We start from the raw sequence: 16786 nt of genomic DNA on the forward strand, positions 1-16786 counted from the left end.
ATAGCAAGGGCCAGCGGCTCTCCACACTCTGGGCAAATCCCTGGGAAACCAGCGAGAGACAACATGGCTCTTAGATGTGGCAGCAGAAGAAACAAAAACAAAGTAAAAAAAAGAAGGGGAGAAAGTTCATTCCATTTGTCACTGTTACAATGAGGTTAACACAACTATTAAGGCTACTGCACAATAAGAATATACGGGTGTAACAGCAAGACCCGGGAAACAGCAAGGTTCCTGAAACAAATGATTTAAAGTTCCCTGAATAAGGGACTTAAGTAGAAATACTATAAATAAGAAAATTTTGGAGCCTGCAGCGTTATGGGCCCACTTGCCACACACAAAAACTGACGCAACACAACCAGTCATTTCCAAAGGGGTTTGTAATGGACCATGAAACGTTCCAGCGGCTTAGAGGAGTCACCAGGCACACGAGCGTGCCCTTTGCAGGGGAAAGACTACAAGGTCTGCAATGGTACCGGGTGGGTATCGGTCATCCTCACCCCCAGGCACCAACGGTCGCAGCTGGCCTGCTCTGCCCAGGCAGCGGGGAGCACTGCCAGGAGACAGCGGGTCTCAGTCTGACCACGTGCGGAGACTGTCAGGACTTTAGTATCAGACCTCCGGCCCCTCCCTTCTCTCGGCCTGGGCAAAAGCATCTCATGCTGAAGGGGCACTAGGACGTATGTGAAGTAACATTGGTTTTAGCCAAGACAGTGGCTCTAGTCAAATCGCCAACAGGAGCAGAAGCCACCTGAGCTCACAACCAGCCAGGAGAGCAACCAGCCCTAGTTTCGAGCACCACCTTGTGCTCTGCACTGATCTAGCCAGAACTGACAAGGCAGAGACAGATGGGGCAGGCTCTGCTGAGTCAGAAGAGAGCCAGAAAAGGAGTGCAGACCGCTCAGCGGCACTGGAGCGTGGCTGCTGCCACCAGCCCCCAAGGGGCAGGTTCCCTTGTCTTTGCAATTGGTCAGTGCAGAGCACCGGCGGCAGAGGGGCCCAGCTACAGCCAGCAGTGAAGAGGTTGAGCTTCTCCACCACTGCACCACCACCTGGGCTTGCTCTCATGCCGAAGACTGTCTGCCCCATTCCCAGAGACCCCGGTGAAGCCTCCAGCCAAGAGATGGGACAGGACGAGGGCTTGGTCTCTAGTGTCATTCCTACTTGGGTAGGAAGAAAGGCATGAAGGAATGTTCCTGCCTGGCTGGTGCTCTCACTCTGCAGTAGCCTCTAGGGCACCCCAAAGCAGCACGGCCTTCTCATTACCAGTTACTAGAGGGAGGGAGAGCTCCTGAGACCTGAACAAAACCAATCACAAAACTAGGCAAGAATTTCTTTAGAGTTTAACTAAGAATGCGATACTATTTCCAGCCAGTTTCCCATCTCGATAGTCACGTAACAAACCAAGGCAATGACGGTCTTTAGTTGACTGAACAGTTCTCAAGTTCAAACGTTGACACTTAATAGAGGGTCTCAGCATTGCTGCTCCGAGGCCTCTTGATCTTCTCAATGTTTTTAAGGATCATGTCATGCAAAGTGACCTGCAAAAAGGGAGAACAGGACTCAGACAAGAAGGATGAGGTCATCCACTGTTCAGCTTCCACAATGAGCACTGGTTAAAAGAGCAGCACAGCTCACCCTGGCACCACCCTCAACCCCTGCGTGCAATCACACACCTAGTTAAGATAAAGGCTTCTCTGAGCCACTTTACAGAAGCCACTGCATGTAACACCAAAGAGAGAAGATTTCTTTACAGACCCCAGGAATGGCTTGTACTGCACGAAGAGCTTAGGATCACAGGCTCCCACAGAGGTGGAAGGAGTATTTTGTGCTAGACTCCTGTGAACGCTCAGCTGGAAAAACCTGCATCTCTAGGAGATGGTGGAGAGGCAACAGTCGGCTCCTCTCGTTAGAGCCAAAGTGGACTGGGAAGGAGAGAGGCTTCTTGCCAGGACTAGGTGTACTCATAGGGAAAGGGGAGAGCAGCAGCAGGGTCAAAAGGGCTCTCTCCACTGCTGTGCAGGGAGCCAGCGCGAGCTCCCGTTTTTCACTTACATATTGATTCCTCAGCTCTGAAATGATCAGGCGCAGACTAATGTACTCCTTCTCATCGATCTCTGTCACCGTGCGGCGGTAGTCCTCCTACAGAGAGCAGATGCATGGCTGAGTGGCCTGAGCTGAGCCGTGCCTCCCATACGCCAAGTGAAAGTCCTACCTTTCACAAAGGAATCCCCCCTTCAGCTTGCTCTCCTCTAACGCAGATGTCCTGCGTCCTTGTACAATCCCCCCTTTTCCCCCAGGACCCTCAGCTCAAAAAGGACAGTGATGAAGTGGCCTAAAGAGTCCCAAAAAGCAGCAGCATGTAACATCTCCACTTCCCCATTCACTTACCACATGCGGGTACTTAGCTATTTTGGAAACCAACTTTGCTCTTGTGATATAATATCTGGTAGGAAAAGGGAGAGACTAAAGGTCAGATAAATAGCACCAAGGTTTTTTTCAGGCCCAAGCTGCCCTAGGAAAGCTGGGGGACCTTCCCCAAGCACTTTACTTTTCCCAAGAGGATCCCCCCCCAAAAAAAAGAGGCCTGTTCTTGCATGCCTACCTAGAAATCTGGTCCAGGTAGGACGCTGCCTCACTCTCCACAGTTCGAAGCTCAGCAACTGTTTCCTCCTGCAGGGAAGACAAGGAAGCCATTAGCATCATGAGACTGCAGCTGGCCTTCAGGGCTCTGAAAGCAACGTGTCTCAGCAGTGCCATGTCAAGCTCAGGTTTGGGTTTTAAAACCTAAACCAACACCGTGACTGCAGCTGCTGGATACCATCAAAAGAAAGATTCGGAGGAACCCAAGAGATCCATGTCCCTGGAGCACAGCTCTCTCCTACAGCAGGACATAGAGCCAGCGGTGCCCTACCTGAATAGAAACACCAAAGTTGTTTCCATCCTCTATCCTGGGGATGAGAAGCTGCACCCACATTTTCACCTGCAGTGGAAAGACCACAACACTGATCAATGCCAACATCTCCAGAGAGACCTCTCTCAATAGTTTTACCAAAAGTCCCCCAGGACCCTGCCTTTGCCATACAGTTCATGATAAACTGCAGGTCCTTCACGCTCATGCAACACTTCTGAGGAGATCATTTCCCACGTGGCTGGGACGCCACACAAGCCAGCACAAGCACAGCTTCGCACGCGAAGCTCTCCTGACTGTGCCACAGAAGCTCTCAGCAGGCATCTGTGGCTGTGCAAAAGGAGGGTGAAGAAAAGCCTCAAAGAAGGAGCCTGCATAACAGACATCCTCCTCCTTCAGCAGATGAACTACAGAGCTCCCTGAGGGCTCAGAAGAACGTTATTTCCCTACACCTACCTCCCAGCCACTTTTAGACACTGTAGTACGAACCCTGCCTTTCCTCATCTACAGAATACAGAGGGGCCTGCTCCTTCCACTCAGAGCAGCTTTGCCTCTCCAGGAGCAAAAGCTTCCTACTGTACCCACTTGCTCCAGCGCCCATACCCACCGTATTACACTTCTCGATAAGCAGCCTGATTTCTGGTTTCACTTTCTCAATGATGTCCACCAGCTGCTGGTTGCTCTTCAGCATCCCATTGGGCATCACGAACACTTTGGTACCTAGCAGCAGAGGAGAAAAACACCTCGCATCAGCAACGCGTCGGAACGGCTGCGCCAGGGGATCGGACCGAAGGTCCACCTGAGCATCTTATCTCCCGCAAAGGCTAGTGGTGGACGCTGAGCCATGCTATAGCTAACCTGTGGGGAAGGGGAAATTTCACATGGGGTAACAGCGATTACCACAAAGGAAGGAAAAGAGAAAGCCCGGACCAGAGGCGAGAGCTGAAGAGCTCTAGGCTGCTGAGGCTGGGCACAAAGGATTTTCCTGATGCATGTGTATGAGCTGTTTCTGCCTCAGCTTAATCCAAAGCCTGGTATCTTCCTCCAGACAAGGAGAGCTTTCAGCACAGAGCCACAGGGAGATGAGCTGCCTCTGTCAGCAGGCCAAGCTCAAGCAAGTACTACTTATGTCTGTCAGAGAAGTCCTAATTACGTTTCTAAGAGCTGGAACCTGACTCCTCCACAAGAGAACGTCCGTAGGTCAGCCTCTGAGAGGTTGCAGGGACAGGCCTGCATGAGCAGCAGCTGCTGTCAGGACAGGGCAAGTGGGGTTCACGTGATTTCATACCCCTAAGGCATGGCGCGCTGGTTCAGGGGGTGGGCAGCAACACAAGAGACTCGGGGACTCTTACCCTGAAAGGTCTCTTCGCGGTCTTCCAGCTTCCTCTTTTTCATATTTGGCTAAAATATACAAAATGTTTTACTCACAAACTAGTCGCAAGCTGTAACAGTGTTGCAAAGGAAATAAGGAAAACTTTAGAGCCTCTGCTACGCTCCTGGTTTCTAAGCATCCTTCTTTAAAAACAAAGGAGGACTGCAGAGCACAGCGTTACCTCCGGCAGACTTCCCAGGCTCAAGAGAGCAATTCCTAAAGCCTTTGGGAGAGCCACAGCCTGTTATTAAATAAGAGTATCCTACTCCAGCACAGAGCAAGCCATGCAGTTTTAATTAACACAAGCAGGGATCACAGCCGAGAGAGTAACCTTACCCCGTCCAGTCCATCGTGGCTGTTCGTGAGAAGAATTGGGTCAGGCACTGGGAGGTTCATGTCCGAATGGATCTGAGTGAGATCATGAATATTCAGGATAGGCTCCTGGAAAATAAAGCAGATTTGTTATTTAATTATGAACTAACAAATTTTGTCACACCAAACACAATGAGAAGACAAAAAAATTCAGACCTCCTTCTTATCCAACCAAAAAATAAGGAGGAATGAAAAAAAAAGTCTAACAATAGGCCTGTGATGAGACCTCCCTCCACCCAGGAACAGCGTGCCAGCTCCAGACTGTGATCAAAGCTATCAACTGTCTGCAACACTGGAGTCCCTGTGAGACCACAGCATCGCGAAGGACAGCCCGACGTTGCCGAATACATAAGAAAGATAAATGTGGTGATCACACAAAGAAAACTGAAAAAGGAAGCACCCCCTCTAGAGCTAACAGCACTCAAATGCACGCAAGCAACCAAGCTGCTGCTTCTCGTCTTTGTAACAATGTGAAATACGCAAGAAAATACACAGGACGAGACCTGCCATGTTGTTTTCAACATGTCGCTTGAAAATTAAGAAGGATGCAGAGGACAACGTATACCTTACCTTAAGGAACCCGTCGAGTTCTAACAGCTTCTTTGGGAAAAAGTTTGCCACCAGGTCTTCAGCCTGAGAGAGAAAGAACAGACGATGACGTGAAACGGCGCCGTGAGGTTCCCGCTAGCAGGCAAGAACACCAGGGAAATCAACTGTCCAAAGGCAAGAACCAGGAGAGAACACGAGTTCTGCCTGCTGCCAACGGTCACGCTGAGCCAAGGTGAGAAGATGCCAGGAGAGCCGTGAGGCTACGTAACCTCGCTCCAGTTGGTGACTGAAGCTCTGAGCGCTGCTAAGCTTCCAGGAGAGGCTCAAATCGCAATCAAGTCCGCCAGAAAGGAACGGCCGAGCGGCCTCTTCCCTGTCTTATCGCGTTCTGGGCAGCGGCAGAGGGTACTCACCTCACTCGTGATCCGCTCCCTGAAGGAGTCAACCTACAGAAGGAAAAAAGCAACAGTTCAGAGCCATCTCAAAGAACAGGGCTCGCGCAAGCCGAGCGGAGTTCAGCTGCAGCCTGAGCCCCGGCTCGCTCCAGCTCTCGTCCTCGCGAGCAGCGCCTGGAGCTGGAAGAGGCTGCGAACACCGAGCGGCAGCTGCCGGAGGACGCCAGAAGCTGCTTTTTTTCCCCGGTCCCTCTCGCCTGCACGGGCTGGACTCAAAAGGCCGGTCCCGCGGCGCGAGGGGAGGCGCGAAGCAAGGGGGGGAACCGGGAACCCGGCACCTCCCGCCCGGGCCGGCTGCGGCTCGGGGCAGAGGGAAGACCCACCGGGCCGGGCACGCGCGGCCCGCGCCCGGGCCAGCGGCCGCCCTTCGCCGGGGAACCGCCCGGGGGCGGCCGCAGAGCGGCCCCGGCCCATCCCCGCCCTCCCGCGGTGCAGCGGCGGCCGGGCGCGCGGGGGCGGCGGCGCCGGGGGGCAGAGCCGGGCGGTGGGACCGGGCGGTTGGAGCGGGCGGGCCGCGCTCGGCGGCCGCACGACCAACGGCCGGGGCGAAACGGCCGGGCGGCGCCCCGGGGCGGCCCCGAGCCCGCCCCGCCCCGAGGCCCGGGCCGGCGCCAGCCCGGCCCAGCCTGGCCCGGCCCGGCGGGGCGGCGGGGGCGGCGGCGGGGCGGGCCACGCCGCGCGGAGGGCGCACCTTGAGCTTCACCTCCGGGTCCACCTTGAGCAGCGAGGCCATGGCGGCGGCGGGCGGGTCCGGGTCTCGCTCTGGCGCGGGGCCGCGCTGCCGCCTGCCCCACCACCGGCGTCGCCGCCACCGGAACTGACCTCACGCGGCGCGCCCGCCAATGCCGCGCGCGCCCGCCGCCCGCGTGACCCTCCCCCCCGCGCGCACGCGCCGCCGGGTCCTGGCCGCTCACACGGCGGGAGAAAATGGCCGCCGCGGCCGCTACACCCCTGCCAGGACCGGGCCCCGCCGCCTGCGTCACGTCCGTCGCGCGGCGATGGCGGAGCGGGCGCGGGGCTGAGCGGCGGCATGGAGGGGAGCCGGCCGCCCGCCTGCACCACGCAGGTCAGCTTCGTCTGCCAGCGCTGCAGCCAGCCGCTGAAGCTCGACACCTCCTTCAAGATCCTCGACCGCCTCACCATCCAGGAGCTCACCGGTACCGGCGGGGCGGGGCGGGGCGGGGGGGCTGGCGCGGGGGCCCGGGCCCGGGTGACGGCGTCTCCTCTCCCGCAGCCCCGCTGCTGACCGCCGCCCCTGCCCGGCCCGGCGACGCGCACGAAGAGGAGAGCGCCCTGACGGAGGTAACGGCGGGGCGGGGCGCGGCGGCGGCGGCGCCCCCCCCCGGGCCCCGGTGACGGTGTCCCCTCGCCCCGCAGGAAGCCTTCGCGGAGAACCGGCAGGATGGCGTGTCCAGGAGGTTCATCCCGCCAGCCAGGTACAGCCGCCGCCGCGCTCCCGCCCGCCCTCCCTCCCGGCAGGCCTGCCCCGGCCCGGAGCCCCGGCCCGGAGCCCCGGCCGCGGGCGGGTCCCGCGCAGCCCCCGGCAGCTTCCTGCGGGCAGCCCGAGCCGGCGCTGAGGAACCGCCCGGGGAAGGGTCCCTTCCGCCAGAGAGGCACCGCCAGCCTGCGCTTAACAGCCCCTTCCGTGTGACCCCCTTAGAGCTTCCCCCGAGGGATCCCCGCGGCCCTCGGGCCCCTCAGCGGGCATATACCTAACGCGCGGTGTTCAGGACGCTGCTCGTTAGCTCCGGGTTAGCACAAAACGCTGTCCCGATAGAGCTCTCCTGAAATGCTCCCCCGTCCTTCTGCAAGTACGTCCCGTGCGTTCTTCCCTTCTGACTCTTGAACCAGTCTCAGATTAAGTCTAGCACTAGGGCTGCCTCCCCATGACCCTCGGCACTCAACTCTCGACAAAATTCTTTCCAAGAATGATGTCGACAGAAAGCGCCAACAGTTTCACGCTGATCGGAGAGGCATCAGATGGCGGCACAATGGAAAACCTCAGCCGGAGACTGAAGGCAAGTCTTACACGAGCTGGTAAACTCGGACGCTTCTGAACGGAGCATCAGTTTTTCTAGATGCTCTGCAAGATTAAACTGCAAAGTTGCCCGTAGCACTGGCCTTCCAGTATTTTTGTTGGTGAGTAGTTCAGTAAAGCTGGCTTATTTTAAATCAAAATTCGACCTGCAAAAAATACTTTGCCAGTTGAAGAAGCACAAGCCCGTCTGTTGAAAACCAGCCGGCAGCTGCCGGTGGCTTCAGCTGACCTGACGGTGAGCTCTTCCTGCAGGTCACTGGCGACCTCTTTGACATCATGTCTGGGCAGACGGATGTGGATCACCCTCTGTGTGAGGAATGCACAGACACTCTGCTAGACCAGCTAGACACGCAGCTGAACATCACGGAGAACGAGTGCCAGAACTACAAGTGAGTGATCCGGAGGTGGCCTGAGAGCGAGGAGCTTTAGCTTGAAGCCTAGGGGAATAACGCAGCCTTGGTCCGGCCTTCCGTGATCAGTAAGAGGCGTCCCCGACTTCAGCGCTTGGTTTTCTTTGTCTGAATGAGATGGAAATTTTGTTTTTGAGAGTCCTGTGGTACGCGGCTTCTCCAGCTGAAGTCTGTGAGCCCATCAGAACGACTGATGCCACCTGCCCACGGTGCCTGTGTGGCAGCACTCCCCCGCGGTCAAGGGCTTCACAGAGACGGTTACTGACAGGCAGTAACAGATCCGCGGTCCCCATCTCGCTCCCCCGTTCTCCTGTGTGCATTCCTGACTCACAGTGCAGGATCAGTGCGGAGAGCTTGGGAGGCACGAGAGGTGCACGTGAGATCAGAGTCCCTGTTTGCGCCTCTGCTCGCGTGCGCAGGCTGTCACAGAAGCGGGGACTGTTGGCGGGGGCTTCCCAGGATCCCTGTGTTGGTAATCCTGTCGCTCTCCTTTAGGAGGTGTCTGGAGATACTGGAACAAATGAACGAGGATGATAAGGAGAAGCTGCAAATGGAACTGAAGGAACTTGCACTGGAGGAAGAGCAGCTGATTCAGGAGCTAGAGGATGTTGAGAAGAACCGCAAGATTGTGGCTGAAGACTTCGAGAGAGTCAGGGCAGAGGCAGAGCGGCTGGAGCAGGAAGAAGCTCAGTGAGTGCACTACAACTGCAGTTTATGGCAGGGATTTTAGGTAACTGATAAATGAGATTATAATGTGGACAAACCTGTAAATAATGCCCAAATGCAAGTGGCTTGTTCTTTGCAAAATTCAAGTTGGCTAGACCAAAAAAACCTAGTACACCGTGTGAGAAATCGCTTTTCTGTAAACACCTGCACTTAGCATTTCTTGTCTTGCTTTAATCAAAAGGTATCAGAAAGAATACTGTGAATTCAAGAGGCAACAACTGGAGCTAGATGACGAGCTGAAAAGCGTGGACAACCAAATGCGCTATGCTCAGATGCAACTGGATAAATTAAAGAAAACCAACGTGTTCAACGCAACCTTTCACATCTGGTAACGTAGACACTGGAACATGACGTCGGTTTGCTACGAATCTGCAGCATAGGGCTGTTCAAGTAATACTGCATTTGACAGGAAAGGTGCTAGTCAAGTCATAGCTACCCCAAACAAAGCAACTGGTGATGGCTCCCAGCAGTGTCAGCTGAGCGGGGTTTGCGACGCTGTGCAGATGTCCAAGCAGACCGTGAAAGGGCCCTTTCGCTAACCTGTTAACGAACCGGGAGCTGCTGTGCTAGCCAACGGTAACGCTCTAATGTCAGGCTCTACAGAGCAGGGAGCTCTGGGGGTTTGGGTGTTTGGTTGAGGGTTTTGTTTTCTTTTTTAAATGAACTCTCTCATAAAAAGAGAGCAAGTGGTTGGTATTTATACACCCTTTTTAACCAGAGCCCTCAAACCCTCCTTTTGCTTGGTTAGCAGTGCGCGTTCTGTAACTGTTAGTACGTGGCCCTTGTTTGGTTAGCATGCTAGAAGCTGTTCCTGCCCCAGTGCGCTTATTTATAATTCCTCTTCTCACAGGCACAGCGGCCAGTTTGGCACAATAAATAACTTCAGACTTGGCCGTCTCCCCAGTGTTCCTGTAGAATGGAATGAGATCAATGCTGCCTGGGGGCAGACCGTGCTGTTGCTGCACGCCCTCGCTAACAAAATGGGCCTGAAGTTTCAAAGGTACATGCAATATAATACACATTTCACTGATGACCCGGATAAAGACAGTGAGACTCATCTGCCTGTGAACCGTATCTCCTTTCAGATACCGTCTTGTACCATACGGCAACCACTCGTATTTAGAGTCCCTGACGGACAAATCAAAGGTAAGAGATCCTGCACGAATCGGAGGACGTTGACCTTGAACGCCAGAGAGCCCGGGTCACGCTGGGGGACGCAGAAGACAAGCTCTGTATGAATTTACAGTACAGCAGAGCTAGCTGCCCCGACTTCTCCAACGTAATAATATCTCACTCCATATCCTGTATCACACCACTCGTTCTGCCATCCAGTAGCATTAAAAATGACAGGACTCTTGAACTATCCACTGCAGCTGGCCAGAGGAAGACAGCGTGATTTGTGGTGATTGTTGGTGATTAGGAACCCAAGCCTGCACGCGGTAGGCACTTACTACAAAACAAGTCACCCTTATTATGTGCCACAAACCATTTCTAAGCATCCTGTGACAAAATTGAGCCTTGCACAAGACTAAAGAGCTGCAGTGACCGTATCTAAAATGGAGTGCTTGGGGTGCCTGAAACAAATCTCTTTTCCAGGAGCTCCCCTTGTACTGTTCTGGAGGCCTGAGGTTCTTCTGGGACAATAAGTTTGATCATGCAATGGTGGCTTTCCTGGACTGTGTGCAGCAATTTAAAGAGGAAGTGGAGAAAGGCGAAACTCGGTTTTGTTTGCCTTATAGGTGAGTGTTGCTATATAACATGTCAAATTAACACCTCGTACGCTGTCCCACGCAGCACTAACTGACCTCTGGACCAGTCTGCAGCACTGCTTGCTGTTTCAGTCCTGTCTTTCTGGAATCATCCAGTGTTCTTTATAGTGTGCAGGATTACCACATTTGCTCTCAGTTTAATTGAAATTTAAAGCTAGTTCCTCAGGTGAAGACCTGAAGCTTGCTAGATTTCCTTTAAAACCAAAGTATTCTTACATAGAATAATATGAATGTCAGATTTAAATTTTAGTACTTGATGTCATACTGAGATTAAATGCTTGCAATAGTAGTGCACTAATAAAACTTTGTGTGTGATACAGGATGGACGTGGAGAAAGGAAAGATTGAAGACACAGGTGGCAGTGGTGGCTCTTACTCTATTAAAACACAATTTAACTCTGAGGAGCAATGGACAAAGGCACTAAAATTCATGTTAACTAACCTGAAGTGGGGTCTTGCCTGGGTCTCATCCCAGTTCTATAACAAATAACCATGTAAAGAACTCGTCCTAGCAGCTGTAGAGCATCTGCGTTTCGTTGGAGAAAGTCAAACTAAGATGTCTCTTAATATTAACTAGTACAAAATGTTTACAGTACCAAAAATCCACAAGACACTTTATTTAAAATACCATTATTACAAGTAGTATATAGAAAAGCAATATGTAAAGTTATATCATTGAGCTGAAAGGAATAAAAAAAATCAGCTATTAAACAGATGCTAAACTGGTACTTTTGGCGTTTATAGATACGCGTAGAAATTACTGTTGAACTTCAAAGCACCAGTGAGTTTGATGCTACTCTGTTACAGGTTAGAAAAGCAAAATGTTACAAACGCAGGGAATAATGTGGAAGAACTCACCGAAGCTCTGCTCGGTCACTAAAGAGTAACTACAGTTTGAAATAAAATATTTTCTAAGTCATATCAGCACTTCTTTGTGCCACTGAACTTAACAAGGTTTGATACTCTTTAAAATACTGTTAGCTGTGGTGATGTTACGTCTTTGTAATACTTCCTGCAGCCTGTTCTTGCACAGAGGTGCACTGAGTAAATAATAAAACACTATTCTACACAAAGAGTGCTTTCATCTAGCATATGCCAGGCACAGCATAAACAGCCCCAGGCACGCACTGGATGTGCTGAATAGGCACCTGCTGTCACGACAATTGCATCGCTTTCAAAACTGGTGGGATTCTGTCCTCTTCACAGCACTGGTCAACTAGCTGTCTTTCTTAGCGTATGAGCAAACAGGCTCTGAGCACTGGCAAAGAGGGAACACAGTAACAAGCGGCCTGGCTGCAGCAGGCTGCCTGAGAAAATAATTAATTTTTTAAAAAGCAGCAAGTGGAGAAAGAAAGTACAGCCCTGCTTGTAACAACTGGGGGTGCGAGCTGCTTCTAGCAATACAGATTACCAAGCAGAATACCAGGCGTATTAATGCCTTTTCAAAACATGACGACTCTTAAGAGTTTTCTCTATTCAAAGGAAACTTACATTCATAACTTAGAAGATGTAGCTCTTACAGTAAAGCTTCTGGTGCTGAAAGAGGCATTTCTAAATGCTGCTTTGCTCCTGCATGCCTCCCTTCACAGCGCTAGTGCATTGCCTGAAAGGACGAGCTTTTCTAATTAACGTGTAACATACAAAATGTTACAGAACGCCTGGTGTTCGAAACCAAAGTAAAACCAAATGGCACTGGGTGCCCTGTGCAGTATCACAGAAGATGGACTGTTAGCAGCAGCGTAACAGTTTGCTGCGGATACGCTAGTGCCTGGACGTAGAAGACGGTTCTATTTAAGAGGCATAATTCTGTTCTCTGGAGCCTTTGTTCCACAGTTCCTGTGGTGCTGCTTTGGAGTGGTACTGCCAACGATGTGTTTCAGTACTGCATAAGAAAATTCTAAGATACTTTGTGAAGTAATGCCAGTGATACAGTTTAAATGCTCCACAACCTTAAAAAAAAAAAAAATTAAGACACTTACAGTGCCTAAGAGACATTAGCTTACAGGCATACTTCTTAACCCTCCAAATTTAATGAGAATAATAGTGCTCTACGGGTGCACTTCAACAAAAGTTGAAGCCTCTCAGTATGGTTTTTTATTTGCTTGGCTTTTTGCTTGCTTGCTTGCTTGTTTTGGGGTTTGTTTTGTGCCTTTTTTTAATTTAATTGCTTCTACTAAAGAAGTAAAATGAAAAAGCTACTATCTGTAATAGGCTGGTAGAGTATTCAGTAGCAGTTTGGGCAGAAAGATGTCCCACGGGATTGCTTCTCCACCTGTCAATGAAACGATGTCCGTGGGGGCTTGTTCTGGCTGTAAGGAAGCTGAAGCGTGAGGATACGCTCACACTAGTGCAAGCACAAGCCTTCCTGCGGAATTGCCCCATACCCTCATAACACTTACAAAAGTACACGCGCTTCCTGCTAAAAAAACCTGAAAGACATCACCTCCCTTATGCTACTCCCAGTGGAGCCTACCCGTCTTCTTGCTGGGCTTAAATGTACAAACAACCTGCGCTTTTCTTTCACGTAGAGCTAATGTGTTCAGAAGCGACTGTACCTGCTTCCAGTGCCCAGGGTTTAGTATGAACATGCTTGTGCTGATGATTCCAACAGCCAAGAGCATGAAATCTTCCTTTACTGTCAAAAACTTTGCTCTGCAGAAGTAAAAGCATCTTCTGGTGTAAAATGATGCTAGTTTTACAGTTCAAAAGCACCTACTTCTGTAATCGCTATACAGCCCTCGGACACGTTAGCTTATTCAGTCCAAATAAAGCCTGATCTGTTAACTTTAGTTGACAGTGCTAAAGCTGGATTTTTACGATTAAGTTAAACACTTTCCTAGCTTGCCCCTAAAGCAAATGCGGTGAAGCACGTTGCTTTGAACTGGCATATTAAGGTCCATAAACAATGCTGAAACACCCCAAAATTAAAATTTTTTAAAACATGCATAATTCCCATCATGCCATTTTTTGGGCTACTATTTCTTAGGTTTTTTTAGGGTTTTGATTTCAAATAGTTACTTTCTGCAATAGTCACATAAGCTACTTACACCTGCAGTTTGTTTGGTGTCGAATTTTCAATGGCAATTTTCAACAAAGTGTCGTAGATGGTATCTCTTGTAAGATAGGAGAAGTCAAGTAGTTGCATACACATCTGATGTAACGGTTTTGCAGGAAGCAGGCAGCTGTTATGTCCTAGCACGGAGATCATACACAATCAGCCATACATTCGGAGTCATTAAACTGAATTAGAAAGAAGTGTTAGTTACTGTAAGCGAGGGATGAAGATTTCTGGTGAGAACGGCCTTTGTTTCTGAGCGCCCCAGCCTATGGCACGTGAAGGCCTTTCTCAATCTCGGTATAATTTCAATCATTCTGAAATTCAGGTTGTCAGACCTGGGCAAACAAAATGGTAAGTCATTGCAGAAAATGTGGCCTTACACTAGCTTTTGGGACTTTTAAGCTCTTAATCTTTTACTGAATTAGTCACGACTGGCTGTCCAACAACATTCATCAGGTTCTACTAGGGACAAAGTTCCCATCCGAAAAGCAGAGCCCTGGACAATCTGAAAAGTTTTGCGTGCCTTCACAGTATGCAAAAATCTGTAACATGAGACATTTTGGTTCGGATCAGCAATAGCTCTGTTACACTTTTAAAAAAATTATTTCCCAATCTCTCCTATTACTACTCTTACCTAAAACCTCTAGAAGCAATTCCACGTAAGCCAAAGGAGTTGACACGTTGATCTGGAAGTGCAGAGTTTTTAACACGGCAAGCTCCGACTCAAGCAATTCCTGTTTAGTATATGAGTATTTTAAGGACTGCAGAAATTTTAAAGCTGTGTCACTGTTAACTATCTGAAAAGGGAAAAAAAGACACATTATCTTCTAGGCAATAAGGCTAGGAACAAAGTATCTTCTTGCTTTACTCCTCCCACTGAATTTAAGCATGAGCCACTGCAGTGGTGATGCTGCCCGCTAACCCAGCTGTCCAACTCGTCTTTTAAGCTGGCTTGAGAAATCCAGCTCGGACCTTCTTTCCCGTAGGTTCCCTCTACTCCCCAAACCTTCCCCCGACAGGGTGAGCCCTCTCTAGCCATACAGTAGTCAACAACCACAGGCCGAGCTGTCCCGCTGCCTGTACTTTTTTCCCCACTGCTGGGAACATTTCCTGACAAATTGTCACTTGATGAGTGAAATTAACCTGCCCTAAGCAGAAGAGATTTAGGTCTCCATTTCCATATCCTCTGCATTTCATTATGACCGTTGTCTTTCAGAGAGGAAATAAATTTTTTAAGAGAGATTAATATACTACACAATTTACTACACTGCTAAAAAAACGCTACGAGAAAAGGTTTAACTGGCTTACATTATAATGTAAGGAAAGTTTGCTTGCAAGCTGAATGCACGACACAAGTCGCAGGACAAACGTGTCGTATATCTGATCTTTCAGAGAGCTCCAGCTGCTGCCTTGTCCTTGTTCTCGACTTGTAACATTCTCTCTGGAGGACTTACAGATTTGTTCTACTTGCTTGATCATAAACCTACAAAAACCACAACTGCTAAGAAAACAGTTCTCTTCTGCTAAGAAAAAGGAAGAAAAGCAGTTCTGCATGTACTGAGAATGTATGGATAGCTGTTAATTTGAATTAAATGAGTAAAGGGACAAGGCTCTAGACACACAAAAACCCATTATATATTGTCTGAATGAGCAGTACAGAGTAACCACGTGAGAGAAATGAGACGTGCACTGAGCGTTCAGGATATTTATTACCTTTCAAGTAACTCTACCGCTTGGTATCTTGCCAATTGGTCCAAGTGCCATTTTTCAGACAAAAGGAATATAAATTCTGCAAAAAAAGCGCAACAGTCATTCACAACAGTCAACTGAAGCTAATGATACAGCCGTTAACCATCTCGGGAGCCAGCTGTCGCTGAGGCAGACCCTCACCCACTATCTGGGTCTCTTTGAAGCACCCGGCCCGATCCGACAGTTCGCCCAGGTGCTGTTCGTTTTCTGTGGCCAAATGGATCAGCGTATCCTCGATAATCTCGGGAGCGATCTCGCCGAAGATGGGGCCTGGGTCACGGCACCGGGACGCTGCTTGCACCTGGGACCCCATTTACCGGTTCAGCTCGGACACCTCAGGGACGGTAACTATTCCAGCAGCACCCCGGCGGGAAAGGGCCCCGAGAGCCCCCGCCACGGCCCCGCTGGGCCTCGGGGTCCAAGAGGCGCAGGCGGGAGCTACCAGGCCTCGGCGACCGCCCGCTCCGGGAAGGAGCCCGCTCGCCCGCCTCGCCCGCCGCCGCCGCGAGGCCCGAGCGCGGCTCCGCCCCAGCGCCTGCGCGGTCACGGGGCCCCGCCCGGCCAATCGGAGCGCGCCTCCTCCGCGGCCAGCCACGCGCCGGGCCTCAGCCAACCGCTCGACGCCCCGCTCCCAGTGCGCCTGCGCGCAGCGAGCCTGCGTGGCCCGCGCCCTTCCGATTGGCCGGCCTCCCTGCCGGATGTGACGTCGCCGCGCCGTGCGGAAGCGGCGGCGGGGAAGATGGCGGCGCCGCGGGAGCCGGGCGGGGAGGCGGCGTTTGCGCGGCGCATCGACCCGGCGCGGGAGCCGGGGCTCAGCCCCGAGCAGCGCCTTCTCATGGCGCAGGTGGAGCGCGCCCAGCGCCAGCGCGCTCTGCAGAGGCGGCTCCGCGGTCGCAACGTGCTGCTGGCGCTCGGCATCGGCGCGGTGACGTTTGGCATCTGTATCCTGCGGGGCCGGGCGGGGCCGGGCGGGGCCGGGGGGGACGCGCCGCGGCCGGGCCGCGCCCGCTGTCTTCCTTAACACCACCCCCCCAGACGGCTACACCTTCTACTCGGTGTCGCAGGAGCGGTTCCTGGATGAGCTGGAGCAGGAGGCAGAGGCGGCGCGGGCGCGGGCACAGGCGCGGGCCGAGAGCGCAGCGAGCTGAGCACGGAGGGCCCGGCCCAGCCCGGCCCGGGTCCCGGTACACCCCGTGAGTGAGCTGCAGCCCCCGCAGGGCAGGACGGGCCTCGAGCACAGGGGAACCGCCTGGCCCTGAGCACGGGGCCGCTGCCCTTACGGGGGCCTGGGCCTGCGCGGCGCTCGGTGCGGTCCGGGGAAACGCGCTGGGGGGGGCTCCCCTGCAGGCAGGGCTTCCTCCCCTGCAGGCAGCCCCCTTTC

General features: G+C 52.3%; 3 protein-coding genes across 5 annotated transcripts; 1 reads left to right on the forward strand and 2 right to left on the reverse strand.

Annotated features, from left to right (window-relative positions):
* Window positions 1-1322: 1322 nt before the first annotated feature.
* On the reverse strand, window positions 1323-6502 carry PSME3 (proteasome activator subunit 3). 2 transcript variants are annotated; one of them, XM_072886183.1, is made up of 11 exons: window positions 6348-6502; window positions 5615-5647; window positions 5223-5285; window positions 4617-4721; window positions 4261-4309; window positions 3516-3628; window positions 2912-2980; window positions 2603-2670; window positions 2389-2443; window positions 2053-2139; window positions 1323-1538 (listed from the first exon to the last, which is right to left on the reverse strand). In XM_072886183.1, the coding sequence occupies exons 1-11, from the start codon at window positions 6387-6389 to the stop codon at window positions 1458-1460; spliced, it is 765 nt and encodes a 254-aa protein (XP_072742284.1). In that variant the 5' UTR covers window positions 6390-6502; the 3' UTR covers window positions 1323-1457. The 2 variants fall into 2 exon arrangements, with proteins under 2 accessions (XP_072742284.1, XP_072742286.1); XM_072886185.1 differs by having other exon boundaries at window positions 6360-6489.
* A 39-nt stretch (window positions 6503-6541) lies between these two features.
* On the forward strand, window positions 6542-11517 carry BECN1 (beclin 1). Its single transcript, XM_072886180.1, has 11 exons — window positions 6542-6813; window positions 6891-6958; window positions 7034-7092; window positions 7584-7674; window positions 7947-8083; window positions 8600-8794; window positions 9012-9158; window positions 9681-9830; window positions 9916-9976; window positions 10427-10569; window positions 10920-11517. The coding sequence occupies exons 1-11, from the start codon at window positions 6687-6689 to the stop codon at window positions 11086-11088; spliced, it is 1347 nt and encodes a 448-aa protein (XP_072742281.1). The 5' UTR covers window positions 6542-6686; the 3' UTR covers window positions 11089-11517.
* Window positions 11518-11651: 134 nt separating this feature from the next.
* Window positions 11652-16365, reverse strand: CNTD1 (cyclin N-terminal domain containing 1). 2 transcript variants are annotated; one of them, XM_072886182.1, is made up of 7 exons: window positions 15547-16365; window positions 15370-15445; window positions 14965-15139; window positions 14291-14453; window positions 13646-13790; window positions 13154-13250; window positions 11652-12480 (listed from the first exon to the last, which is right to left on the reverse strand). In XM_072886182.1, the coding sequence occupies exons 1-7, from the start codon at window positions 15716-15718 to the stop codon at window positions 12475-12477; spliced, it is 834 nt and encodes a 277-aa protein (XP_072742283.1). In that variant the 5' UTR covers window positions 15719-16365; the 3' UTR covers window positions 11652-12474. The 2 variants fall into 2 exon arrangements, with proteins under 2 accessions (XP_072742283.1, XP_072742282.1); XM_072886181.1 differs by having other exon boundaries at window positions 11652-12547.
* Window positions 16366-16786: the final 421 nt, after the last annotated feature.

Source organism: Ciconia boyciana, chromosome 22 (genome assembly GCF_034638445.1).
Source record: "Ciconia boyciana chromosome 22, ASM3463844v1, whole genome shotgun sequence".
In the NCBI taxonomy this organism is placed as follows: domain Eukaryota; kingdom Metazoa; phylum Chordata; class Aves; order Ciconiiformes; family Ciconiidae; genus Ciconia; species Ciconia boyciana.

What these genes read in the sequence shown, in the direction of transcription:
- BECN1 (XM_072886180.1), top strand. Translation starts at nt 6,687, where the DNA reads ATGGAGGGGAGCCGGCCGCCCGCCTGCACCACGCAGGTCAGCTTCGTC. An exon ending in AGGAGAGCGCCCTGACGGAG is followed by an intron (nt 6,959 to 7,033) that starts GTAACGGCGGGG and finishes CTCGCCCCGCAG; the next exon opens with GAAGCCTTCGCGGAGAACCG. An exon ending in AACGCAACCTTTCACATCTG is followed by an intron (nt 9,159 to 9,680) that starts GTAACGTAGACA and finishes CTCTTCTCACAG; the next exon opens with GCACAGCGGCCAGTTTGGCA.
- CNTD1 (XM_072886181.1), bottom strand. Translation starts at nt 15,718, where the DNA reads ATGGGGTCCCAGGTGCAAGCAGCGTCCCGGTGCCGTGACCCAGGCCCC. An exon ending in GCGGTAGAGTTACTTGAAAG is followed by an intron (nt 15,140 to 15,369) that starts GTAATAAATATC and finishes TGGTTTTTGTAG; the next exon opens with GTTTATGATCAAGCAAGTAG. An exon ending in ATTGCTTCTAGAGGTTTTAG is followed by an intron (nt 13,791 to 14,290) that starts GTAAGAGTAGTA and finishes TCTCCGTGCTAG; the next exon opens with GACATAACAGCTGCCTGCTT.
- PSME3 (XM_072886183.1), bottom strand. Translation starts at nt 6,389, where the DNA reads ATGGCCTCGCTGCTCAAGGTGGACCCGGAGGTGAAGCTCAAG. An exon ending in GGGAGCGGATCACGAGTGAG is followed by an intron (nt 5,286 to 5,614) that starts GTGAGTACCCTC and finishes TTTCTCTCTCAG; the next exon opens with GCTGAAGACCTGGTGGCAAA. An exon ending in TAGCTAAGTACCCGCATGTG is followed by an intron (nt 2,140 to 2,388) that starts GTAAGTGAATGG and finishes TGCTCTCTGTAG; the next exon opens with GAGGACTACCGCCGCACGGT.